The 13,397-nt window shown below is 40.7% G+C and overlaps 1 protein-coding gene across 1 annotated transcript in view; it reads left to right on the forward strand.

The window, feature by feature from the left end:
- The window catches only part of RANBP17 (RAN binding protein 17), a 233,284-nt gene that overhangs the window by 199,167 nt on the left and 20,720 nt on the right, over positions 1-13,397 (forward strand). The window contains exons 24-25 of the mRNA XM_008147617.3: positions 1,436-1,574; positions 7,118-7,284. Of these exons, the coding sequence (XP_008145839.1) occupies positions 1,436-1,574; positions 7,118-7,284 (306 nt within the window). The remainder of the gene's footprint in view (positions 1-1,435; positions 1,575-7,117; positions 7,285-13,397) is intronic.

Below are 13,397 nucleotides of genomic sequence, written 5' to 3' on the forward strand. Positions count from 1 at the left end.
TGAATTTAACAAAGTGATCTCCAGGTCCCTTTTCTACTCCGCCATCTAGTTTCTATGATTTATGTCAGTGGTTTTCAAACCTTGAGGCCCATCAGAATCACCTCAGTGCTTGTTGGAGATTCAAATTCAAGGCTCCTCCACTGAGCTGTGTCACTATCAGACTTTTTTAAAACATTTCTGCCTGGTTAAATAAAAGCTAATACACGCCCAGTGTGATTACAGTAATTGCTTCATAGCACAGCCAAGTTCATGCTCGGGCTTCGTTTTGGCTTTTCCACCTGCTCCCAACCCAAGGTGACAAGTAAGATCTGGGGGGTCTTCATCAGTCAGCCTGTGTGAGAAATGCTCCTTGACATTCTGATCTCTTCCTTCCTTCCTTTCTTTTTTGCTAATCCTCATTCAAGGATACTTTTCTCGTTGATATTTTAGAGAGAGTGGAAGGGAGAGAGAAAAACATCGATGTGAGAGAAGCACATCGATTGGTTGGCTCCCCCATGCGCCCCAACTGGGGCAGGGATCGAACCCAGGTACATGCCCTTGACTAGGAATTGAACCTGTGACCCTTCGGTGCAAAAGCTAGCACTCTAACCACTGAACAACACCAGCCAAGGTTCTGATCTTTTTCTAATAGACAAGCAATCTTCTAACTCAGTAATCCTCCAATTTGAGGGTACCTCAGGCTCCCTTAGTGAATATATTTAAAATGTCCATTTTGGGACCTCTTTCCAGAACTTTTCACTTAGTGAGTCTGGAGTGAGGATCAGAAAACAGCATTTTTAACAAGCACCCACAAAGTTCTTCTGACATGATTGTAATCTCACTTTAGGATATATTGCTCCGGCTTACTTCTCTTTTGAGTGTACTTTTTTGATACTGGTTTGAGTTTTATTTCAGCTTTTCCAGGTATCTTTCTCAGGTGCTTATCTCTTACCTGTAGTGTATGGTATATATTAAGCCATTTACCAAATTATGGTTTAGTTAGAAGGGTTGACAGTGTGTAAATAAAGAAGACTGTAATGCCAAATCCTATTATAATAGGAAATTTCTTTGTGTTAAAGAGAAAAAAGGGTTGCCAAGCCATTGTTAGGCAATATTCAGTGTTATAATGTTCTAGTCCAGAAAAATAATTCCGTCTTCTATATTCCATACTGTAGAGATTTTACTTGCATTTAAGTGTTAGTCATGTAAGGTAAAGTTGACATGACATACTATGCTGGAGCTTCAAGTTAGGATTTCTGGACATCAAGAGATTCCTATTAGAACCCTTTAAATGCTGAATTGAGAATCATTATGTCATTTGTTTCATATATTTCTTTTATATTTATTTTGTTTAAGTAAGTTTACCATTTCCAATATTATAGATGGCAATTTCCCCTGGACTGTAACACGCCTTTTGCTTCTCTGTGGCTTGACATTCAGTATCTCTGTGTTGTAGCAATATCGGAAACTGAGCCAGTCTTACTACCCACTCCTGGAATGTCTCACCCAGGACCACATGAGCTTCATCACCAACTTGGAGCCTCCAGTGCTCCTGTATGTTCTCACATCTATCTCAGAGGGGCTCACTGCTCTGGGTAAGTAGCATGGAGAACATTATTTCTAGAGGAAAAACTGTACCTGGTCTCTTAAGGTACGAGCTCATTCAGATGATCATGGGAAAAAGGGGGAAAGATTATGTGCACCAACGGAAAGACTATAGCTATAATCTGATACTCTGCCCCACAAGTCCTACCTGCCTCGCCCTCCCCACATTCCAGCTGTTTCTCTTCAGCTCGGGGAGATGCGTTGGCTTATTTGGCTTCCCCCTTATTTGGCTTCCCCCTTCCTCGCCTGGAGCCTGGAACTGCCTAGGGAGCAAGCTTAGCACTTGTGTAGGCTTTACCTCATTTGTTTCCTCCTCTCTGGTTTCACAGTCCTGTACTACTTGTTGTGCAGTAATTGCAAAATGTTGTTTCATATATTTTGTTCTGTTTTCTAGTTGTTTATGGCAGAAGGGAAAATTCTCATAGCAGTTAATCCTTCATGGACAGAAACTGATGTCTTGTCTTTTATTATTACAGTTTGGCTTGACATTCTTTTATCTCACATCATAGTAATACTTGAAGATTTTTAATTAGTTGCAGGTGACTGTGTTCTCCAAATGTGGTCTTAGGCCTGGAATCTGCATTTTAACAAGGGTCTCAAGTGAGTCTTGACAAAGTGACCTTATGGAGAGAACACTGAACTTGGAATTAAGTTCCAGTGCTGCCCCTTATTAAATATATGACCATGGGCGCCTACCCTGTGCCTGGTGCTGCCATAGGTGTTTTCATTGCCTTCTCAGAACCATCTACTGACCAACTAGGTTAGATACTCTAATTGCACTGTTTGTCCTTATTTCCTACTTGATTGCAAGCTTCTGAAGGAGAGGAACCGTCTTGATCAGACTTTCCCAGTGCCTGGCACTAATAAGTACTCACTAAGTATTAATTGGGTGAATTAATTAGATAAGATTATTTTCATTACGTGGATGGTAAACTGTGGCTCAGAGAGGTGAAACAATTTGCCTAAGGTCATACAACTAATAAGTACCTGATCGAGGAGTCTTTCTAACTAAAACTCACTCATTCTTTTCATCTGCCACCCTGCTAGATGTGCCTGGTAAAAGTCACAGTTTCGGTGGCTAAATGCTGGTAAAAATGGTTTTCCTTGTATTTGTGATTTTATCTTCAATCTCTTGTATTGTTGCAAAATGGCATTGTAACCGTTGGATAACTGGCAGGTGAATTGTGTTCTGTGTCTTTTAAGAAAGAGAACTATTTAGATGTTGAAAGTAACCACTTGTCTTTCTCCTTTTCCAACAATAATAAATTTGCAAGGAGACATTTATAGGTATTGTTTGGATTACAAGTAGGTTTCACTTCTACTATAGCTTCAGTGGAGAAAGTGAAAGGGAGGTACAAAAAGTTGAATCAGTGATAGAGTAGTGACTTGCTTAGCAGGATGTTAAAAAATTTTAGTTAGTCATCATTCATTAGCATTTTTAACCCGGGCCAGCTATAATGTGGGGAAAGGTAAAGGGCAATAAGAAAAGTAATTATAGTTTCTATACTTTTAATCACCCATCTACCATCACCAGCACCGCCACCCCCATACTCTGTTATACAGAGACCAAGCACAGGGCTTACAAAAAGCTGCTCTCAACACATTCACTCACTCATTATCAATTGTGCACAGAACTGTGTACCAGGTACTATTCTAGACCTTAGCACCACCGAAGGGAAGGAGACAGATAAGGTCCCTCTTCAGGGGAAACTTATCTTCTAACAGGGAGGGATAACAATAAATACACACATGAAAATGTCAAGTCATGATACGCACTAAACCAAGATTTTAAATGGGATCATGAATAGAGAATGATTAAGTGTGGCTTCTTTAGAAGTGGCGGGGATAGGGGTGCACTCCAAGAAGTAAAGGAAGGCGCAAAGGCAGAGCAAGGAAAGGTGAGGGCAGCCGAAAAGGCGAACCAACTGGAAACCGCCAGAGCTAAAATGTTGAATATTAACCAATAGAATGTGTTATTATTTTGACCACATTCTTGAATTGGATGGACTAAATTGTATGTATTAGTGTAATGTGGGAGTGAAATATTCAGGAGATAATTTAGAGACTTGGAGACCTTGTACATGTTTCCCTTACCAAAAACATGCTAAGGAGAAGAAAGCTGTGGATTAGCTACCTAGAATGACAGGCTTGGTATTTAAGGGATTGAAATAGCCAGGAAAACAAATAAGCGAGAAGGAAAATCTTGGTATTAAGCACATTTTGCAGAGGTGCAAATTGAAGCTCTATAAAGTCAAACATCTAGAAAATAGAGATTGAAATCTAGACCTCCCTGTTTCCAAAACCACTCCAACCCTCAAATAGGCCTTTTATTTCTGAAATTGCCTTTCACACCATATTTTTCCAAGACCTTCATACACCCTTCTGCTATGGTGAGAAATTTTGAGTCAAAGCCATATTTCAGGTCAGTCCTATTATCTTTCTTCTGACTCTCAGTTAAGCAACTCTTCCCTACACAGTTGACTTTTCGGCACAGCTTTCTATGATGGGTCCTAGGGAGCAGGAGGGCTATTAATGACGCATGCGCTTCCTGTGGAGACCAGTTGCAGGAGAAAAGGAGCATTGGCCTGTTCTCAGTGCCAAACAAGTTGCTTCAGAAGACACATGCCTGGTAGGCTTAAAATTATATCTAAAATTGTCTAAATTATTGATGAATCCTTAAAAGATTCTAAACACCAAGAACTAGAACAAAATATGAAAACTCATGACTTCTTTCATGTCAAGAGTGTTTCATTTTTTGAGCCTCATGCAGTAGCTTGAGCTGTAAATAAAGAAAACTGATAATAATACATAGTCCTCAGCACTGTTCATTCTGTTTTTGATCAAATGCCCTCGATCCTTCTGATTCCACACTTTTCATTCTACCCTGAAATAACATTTATCCTTTCTGAGTCCCCACCCATAAATCAGCTTGCTTTTACTGCAGGGATGTATGTTCCAACCTTTGTGTCTAAAGTGTTTACCTGGCTTTTTCATAGCTGACTCAGTAGATTAGAACCTTTTAATGCAACCTGCATGGCATGTGGTCACCAAATCTATGTGAAGTCTTTCTAATTTTTGTATGAGTGATGGCATATTGCTCTCCACTGGTGAGGGGACCATATCTATTTCCTGCTTGCTTCCTTTTGTAGATGTTAAGTTATTTAACCCATTTACTTTCATGGTTAGGACTTCAAAGGCAGAAATGTAAAGGAAAAGAAAAAAACAACCAGACTCAACAGTCTGTGCTTGACTCTTGGGCCTAGATGTTTTCCGCTACATTACACTACTGCTCAGGGTTATGAAACCAAACTCCCTTTTCTGCAAAGTAACCCAGTTGGTGGGGAGAGATAAACAGTTAATTAGTTATCAATCAATCAAATGCCATAGCTTTAGGAGGGGAAAAAAAGCTTCTTTCTTAAAAGCCTATAGCTCCACAGGTTCCCAAATCTATTGTCCATGCCCATCTTTTAGACTTTCATTCAACCCCTGTGATCCTGCATCAGCTACCAGTGTTATGCTCTATCTTAAATACATACATTTGTTTTTCAAAACTTGGCAGCGTTGTATCAACTGTAGGTTTTATTACTAAACACATCTCAAGACCTAAAAAACTTTCTCAGATTAGTTTTGCATATCCATTCTTCAGTCAATTCAGCTAATATTTCACCTCAGATCTGTGGCAGGCTCACACGTGTATCAGAACCTCGGAGGTGAACAAAAGGGGTAAGAAATTATTGCCGTAGGAAGTTGATAATCTGCTGCTTCTAGCCCTACTTTCCCAGTCAACTCTTTGGAGTCCACCACGTTGCCGTTTTCTGAGTGCCATAGTGTTTTCAATTGTTTCTCTGGCTGTTCCTGTCACTAATCATCAACTCCCTGGGATCATGTCCATATGTTAGCATTAGCCAAAAACAGGACAGTGTCACACTCTGAATCAAAACCATGAATTTTGGGTAATCTACTTAACCTCTGGGCTTCATTTTTCTCATTTGAAAAATACAAATAACTACACCTACTATATACATAGTGGTTTTTAGAAGTTCATGAAACGATCATTTTGGTGTACAAAGGATACTCAATAAATGGTTGTTCTATCTTGTCACTTCCTTGCTTAAAAAAACAAACTTCAGTAACACCTCTGTTGCCCTGGCCAGTTTGGGTACCAGGTTCGATTCCAGTCAAGGGCACATGCCCGGGTTGCGGGCTTAATCCCCAAATGGGGGTGTGCAGGAGGCAGCCGATCAATGATTCTTTCATCATTGATGTTTCGATCTCTCTCTCCCTCTCCCTTCCTCTCTGAAATCAATAAAAATACATTTTAAAAAAGAATAATAATAAATATAACACCTCTGTTGCCTTTCAGATTAAATGTAAATGTCTCAGCCCACTATTGGATGTCCTCAAGGAAGATACAAACCTTCTTTGTCAAACTTCTTTTTCTGACTCCCCTCCACATTCTTTCACTCAGACTGAAAGCCCTGCTCTCTCAACACACCCTCCCCTTTCACCTTGAGGGCAGCCTGAGTCCCCTTTGTGATTTCGGAAGGTGCTGATGCTTACATATAGCTTCCTTAATACCCAATTTTGCTTAATATCTACTTAATTTTAGTGGGTAAGAGCATAGATCCAGAGTTCCTCCTTGTCTATTTTCCTGTTATGGCTCCACAATCATGTAGCTCTGTGTCACTGGACAAGTCACTTATTCCCTCAGTGTCCTCCCCTGTAAATGGAGATAATAATAGCAACTATTATAACGCTGGTGTGAGGATTAACAGTAATAATCCATGTAACTAACACAGTAAGTCTCAAAAAATACCAGCTGTTGGGATGAGACTAGTTATTTTCTTCTCATTCAGCTCCGCAGTACATCTTACAAATGATGAGAAAGATTAAGTGCCTCTTTCAAAGTAACAATACAACAAGTAGTTGAAAAATATGGAATTTGAAACCAGAGCTGTCTGGCTCCAAAATCCATACCTTTCTACCACATATGTACCTGGTGTTAATCTCTCTACGGGAAAAAGGCCCTTCCTCGTGTCTAACTAGAATAACTTGGCCAAGCCCCTCTCAGGTGCCACCTCCTTACCCACACTCCCCTTGATGCCCATCCGGTGATGTCTCCCTCCCAGCCCTCCCAGTGGGTGGCACTCATTTCACATAGCATGCTGCTGCAGTGACTTAGACACTAAACACAACCTCTTTGGCATCAGCTGTTTCCCCCGAAGCAGAGCACTTTGCACCACGTAGATAGTTATTAAAGTCACGGAATTGAACAGAGGCTCTTGAAGATCACCAGTGGGAAATTCTGTCCAGTTCTACCCACGACTCATGCACTTCCTCACGTATCTCTGCCACATCCCACAGTGGACAGTGGGTTGAAAGAATGAGCAAGGCCAAATACCTGCCCTCAGGAATTTACAGTTTGATAAAAATGCTTTGAAACTAGAAGGTGATTTTTTTAACGGAGTCATTGTAATGAATCAGATGAAACAAACGCTTCAGTAATGCGCATGAATTCTCGTTATTTGAACAGATACAGTTGTCTCCTCCAGCTGCTGTACCAGTTTGGACTACATCGTCACCTACCTCTTCAAGCACATAGCAAAAGAGGGCAAGAAGCCACTCCGCTGCAGAGAGGCCACCCAGGCCGGCCAGAGGCTGTTACTTTTCATGCAGCAGAACCCGGATGTCCTGCAGCAGGTAACTGGTGGTCAGTCACCTGGCTTAAGAATCAGTTTCCTAAAAGCCACCCTGGCCCCTGAATATCTCTGAGAATACCTAGTCATGCCGAGATTCCTTACCAGTTATTCCCTAGGTATTTTCCCTGAAGGTAGGATATTGCACCAGCTTTAGGACTACCCAGTCTCCCCTCAGTGAGGCCAGCATTCAGAAAGAGGCTAGTTCTTCCAAAGGCCTGGGAGGGGAAAAGCCAGAGCTAGAAATGGTCAACCTCTGATTTCTTCCTGGAGCCTCGAATAATGTCATCATAACTTTGCCCTGTGAATACTTTGGGAAGCTACCATTACCTGGGCTCCCAGTCAGTCCCTGGAAACATGCCATTCATTGTGTCAAGGTTGGTATTTTTCCCATTTTAAGATGAGAAATCAAAGTTCAGATAGGTCACATTACCAGGAGCATCCGATATAATAAAAGCCTAATATGCTAAGTGTCCAACCATTCAGCCAGTCGCTATGACGTGCGCTGACCACCAGGGGGCAGACACTCCGACTGGTAGATTAGCTTGCTGCTGGCATCTGGCCGATTGGGACTGGGCGAGACTCGGGACTGGGCGAGAGGGGGCCAGACACGCCCTGAAGCCCTCCTGCAGTCCCTCCCCAGCCCCGATCGTGCACCGGTGGGGTCCCTCGGCCTGGCCTGTGCCCTTTCACAATCCGGGACCCCTTGGGGGATGTCAGAGAGCTGGTTTTGGCCTGATCCCCACAGGCCAGGCCAAGGGACCCCACCGGTGCACAAATCCATGCACCAAGCCTCTAGTTTAATAATAAGTAATAAAGTCACAATTTCTTTATTGTAAAATGTATTTTCTGATGGGCTAATATGTGTTGGTCCAAGTTTGATATTGTTTTTAAAAACTCACTTCTGCAAATCACAGTAATAGCATGCATAAAAAGAAATATACATGCTAGAAATATTTTTTTAAAAAAATAATGACATTTTTGTATGGAAATACCATCACTATGATATTTTCCAGTTTTACCAGATTTGGCAAATGATATCTTTATAATGCTTCTAGTTTATTTATTTTGCCAAATTATCTTCATTATAGTCTGGTTTGCAAATGTAAATGCTTTAATATGGTCATTAACCAGCAAAGAAGTTTCCTGCAATCAATAGAAAATGTCACTCTTGAAATAGGATGCGACAGCAGCCATAGAAGAGATTTTCTTCCTGGCTGTTAATTTTTGCCAATATTTAAATGAAATTATGTGAACTTTATTTGTGGTGAGGTCTCAGTTAACCAGTTATTTTCCTGGTGGGGAGGGGTGTAATTAAGATTGTGTGTAACTAAGTAAAGGGGTGTAGGCCTGTAACTATTTGGTATGACCCTGGAATTATTACATGTTGGTGATTCAGTAAATAGTAGAAGATAACTCACATTTATTGAGGAATTTCTATGTACAAGGAACAAGAGCGATTAACTCATAAGCCCTGGCTGGAAGTTTGGCTCAGTGGATAGAGGGTCGGCCCTCAGACTAACAGCTCTCGGGGTCAGTTCTGAGCAAGGGCAGGCACCTCAGTTGCAGGCTCAATTCCTGGCCTGGTCAGGGCATGTGTTGGAGGCAACCAGCCAATGTGTTCTCTCACATCGATGTTTCTATCTGTCTCTCCACCTCCCTTCCACTCTCTCTAAAAATCAGTGGGAAAACGTCCTTGGGTGAGGATTTTTAAGAAAGACTCATATGACATAATTTCACTCCTTAAAAAGGCTCCTGTCAGATGGAACAGAGACAGGTAACTAACCAATTCTATGAGAATTTGATTAATATAGTGATGACAGAGTGACATAGGAGAAGAGGACTTTTAGAGGAGTCTTCTCTTTTAGACTCCCACAACAACCCTGAAATGTGGATGTCATCATCCCCATTTTACAGATGAATACATTGAGGCTCAGAGAGATTAACTGGAAAGTGGAATGTCAACTAAGGTCTGTTTGTCTCAAAAGCCCAAGTCCTCGCTGCTTATACCTTTGGTTTTCAAGGGACTAGTTGGTGGGGATAAGATTGCAGATTCAATTGGACTGCCTTTTCAAAATATACATTCTATCAAGAGTTGGGCCGAAACCGGTTTGGCTCAGTGGATAGAGCGTCGGTCTGCGGACTGAAAGGTCCCAGGTCGATTCCGGTCAAGGGCATATACCTTGGTTGCGGGCACATCCCCGGTAGGGGGTGTGCAGGAGGCAGCTGGTCGATGTTTCTCTATCATCGATGTTTCTAGCTCTCTATCCCTCTCCCTTCCTCTCTGTAAAAAATCAATAAAATATATTTTTTAAAAAAAAGAGTTGGGTGTACCTCTACTCCCCACTCCCTACCTACCCAACTGCAGAAGCCTCTGACATTATTGGGAGTGTGTCATAGCCCTCAGGTGTTTTGTAAGGAGTAGGTTGAAAACCACAGACTTAGAGCCTGTAGCCAATGGAGAAAATAAATGCCCATGGATTGGCCAGGGATCAGACCCAGCCCCCACCCCACCCCACCATGGCAGGCAACAAGTGCACCACCAAATCCCTCCTGCCAGCACTCAGCCATGGTCACAATATTGTCCTATAAGCTTTGGCAGAAACTTTTAAGTTGGAAAATTTTAGCAAAAATCAGTAGGCTGTGGCCTTAGACAAGTACTGTCCAACAGCAGAGCAAGTAACATGGTTGTGTGGAGACAATCAAGTTTGTCTTTACTCAGAATTACCATGCATTTGTTGGTTTAAGTAATTTCTGTGTTAATAATACTTGGTAATCCTTTACTTTATAGTGTATGACTAAGTAGTGATATATCTTTATTAACAGTGGAATACATTCTATTTATTTGGAATGTAGGCTTTCAGATAGCATTTTAAATATTAATGACTGGTATCTGGTAGTCAGCATAAATATGATTTGCATTAGCACTAGGTTATATCATCTTGAGTGCCTCTGATGTCAACTATTGGGCATAGTACTATCTGACATCATCTCCTTAGGTCACTGACAACTTTGACCTCTATTCTATGCACAGTTTCTGTCATCTCAAAAGCTCTTTTGAATTGATTTGAAATTTTGACTCTTCCCTTTATGAGGCAGTAAAATTGATAATTATTCAGATGGGAACTGAGCACTGAGTGAAAAATCAATTCCACCCGCTCTCTGCTGCGTATAAAATTACTTCTGAGTCGGCTGGACTGAACGGATGGCCGGAGTAAAAGCAGCAGGCAGGAGGAGTGGGAAGAATTAGCTGGACAGAGTCATAGCCTGAAGGGATGGACTTGGAAAAGAGGGAGTGGGCCAGTTGGGGGTTATTATGAGCAAGGGTGGGTCCCATTGATCATCTGTTTACATCATCTTCCCAAGACCTTATAAATCAGCCCTGAAGAGCAGCAGAACCCAAGGTTCAGCCTCTTACCAGAGGGACTTTGTATTAGATTATTCTCATTTTCACACTCAGATGAAAAGTGAGCCATTGATTATTCATTGGTCGCCCATTAAATGCTGATTTTATAGATGATTTGCCTATCACAGGAGGTAATGAACAAGGTTGCTGCTTTATAACTGGAGGTTTCAGTTTTCAAGACATCTGTGTCCGTTAAGTAATGCCTAACCCTATTAAAAGGAATGGGTTACAAATTGCTTAACAGTGCTGAAAAACTAGACCCTAATGACTAATTGTGCTTGGAGTTTAGAGAGGGTTTGTCAGCTCTTTAAACTAAACTGATGCAATGATACTGCAATTATTTACTAGTTTGAGTTGTTTTTCCCCCCAACCTGGATCTATATTGCTGGAAGCATAATTGCATGAGTAGTGTCAATTCCAAATTGCAAAAGTTATCTCCTGAAGCTTCCAGAGCAAATGAAGCAGGAACCCACTTAAAGGGTTTTCTAGCATCTTAATAGGCCTTCCATTTGTGTGCAGCAGCCTGGGAATGACATTTTAAGTGCCTCTCACCTTAAATGTGTTTATTTTGACCTGCTATGTGGCTTTAGATCTTCAATGTTTTTAAAAACATTTTCCAAATAAGCCATCTATCATATGTTGCAAACAAATCTAACTTTGCAAGCATTAAATGTAGTCCATTTGAAGATGCATTATAATTAAGTGGCTCTATTTCAAGTAAGAATTATTGTCTAACCAGCATTGTTTTGACTTAACAATTGAGAAAAACCCAGTTTATACATATTAAGAAAAAATCCCTTGCCCTAGCTGGTTTGGCTAAGTGGATAGAAGGTCAGCCTGCAGACCAAAGGGTCTCAGGTTCGATTCTGGTCAAGGGTGCATGCCTGGGTTGCAGGCTCGATCCCCAGTAGGGGATGTGCAGGAGGCAGCTGATCAATGATTCTCTCTCATCATTGGTGTTTCTACCTCTCTCTCCCTCTCCCTTCTTCTCTGAAATCAATAAAAATATATTTTTTAAAAAAGAAAAAGTCCCCTATGTGTTTTTATGTCATTAGAAAGATAAACTAAAATTTTAAGAACAGGCCAATGGAACAGTGAGTAGGCACTGATCTGTTAAGATCAAACTTCTCTGTGAAATTGTTTCCATTTTATCACTAGTCATGTTAAGTGTTTCCATCCAGAACCCATAGGTCAGCATTTATTTAGTTATCTCACAGAGTGGAAGGAAGATTTGCCCAAGTTGGTAAATGAGGGAATGAGTTTTATAGAATTATAGGGGCACTTCAAAGACGTGACTAATTTCTTTCCAGATAATCAGAATAGAACACTGAGGCTGAAAGCTTCTCTAAGTTAGAATTTCTGTTTAAACTAAGAGCAGTGCCTTCCACGGAAGTAGAACAAGGACTGTGTGAGCAGCAGTGTTACTGATTAGATTCTGCAATTGACTTACCTGGTATTAACAAGGTCTTTTTAGCAATTATATTCTCTAAACTCTAAATACATTGAATGGGGGAATTAGAACATTTAGTTTTGAATTTATCTTACCCACATCTATTTAACTATTTGGCTTAAGTACCAAAAACCAAAAAATGTTCTAATTATGATCTCTCCCTTCCGCCCTCCCCCCACCTCTCTTTTTGCACTAACCTGGCATTTAACTACAAATTGTGAAGAGCTGTCAGGAGCTATAAGAATCATACTTCAGTAGGGACATAAACTGAAAGAACATTCACCCTTTCCTCAATCAGTCAGTCAATCAATGAAAATTGCTTTTGTATAGTGCTCTTTATGACATACATCCCAAAGTGAATTACAGCAAAAGGGAAATCATCTGCTCTTTTTTCATTTCTGTGTTTAGATTGAAACGATATTGCTCAACATTTTGACATACTATACAAGACATCTTTCATACTTAAGATTCCATTCCATAATAGTAAGTAGGGGAAAGTGCAGCCGCATATTTAACTGATGTTGAGATTTTGGCCTATAGAACCTTAGCAAGACTCTCACAGTGGGAAACACTTAAGCAGATGAAATATATTCATGTCTCTTAGCCTCTTAAAAAATAATTAGCCAGATTTTCTAATGTTGTTAAAGACATTCTAGTGAACCCTAAATAGAAAGTGTGCCCTCCACATGACCCATTAGCTCAGTCTGGTTGATTTGCAACTTTATTATAAAAAATATGGCAGTAGATTGATATCAGAAACACACACTGACAGGCCATTCACAAGACAATCAGGATAGCATGGTTTGAAAAGGTTTAAAGGAAGCAAGGGATAGGTCATTAGACAGCAAAAGTGGAAAATAGGACCTCACATGTCATGACGCAGTTGTTTTTTGCAAATTCTGCTGTGAGCAGCCTCTGTGTATACTATGTATTTATTTCTAGGAAAAAATGATATTGGCAAAATGTAAGTGCTTACTGTGTGCAGGCGCTAGCTTAAGCTCTTTACTTAAGCATTTAATCTGATTTTGTCATCATAGTATTTCTATGACATGATCTCCATTTTACAGATAAGGAAACTGAGGCACAAAGAGATTAGGTAACTTTCCCAAGGTAGGCAATAAGTGGAAAAACTAAAACTTTAGCCTAGCTCTGTTTAACTCCAGAGTTCATGTGCTTAACCACAAAGTGATAGTTGGTGGGTGACAAATCTGAAGTAGTATGTATATCTTAGGCACTTGCAATGAGGCAAGTTGAGCTTCCA

This window comes from Eptesicus fuscus, chromosome 6 (genome assembly GCF_027574615.1).
Source record: "Eptesicus fuscus isolate TK198812 chromosome 6, DD_ASM_mEF_20220401, whole genome shotgun sequence".
NCBI classification, from domain to species: Eukaryota; Metazoa; Chordata; class Mammalia; order Chiroptera; family Vespertilionidae; genus Eptesicus; species Eptesicus fuscus.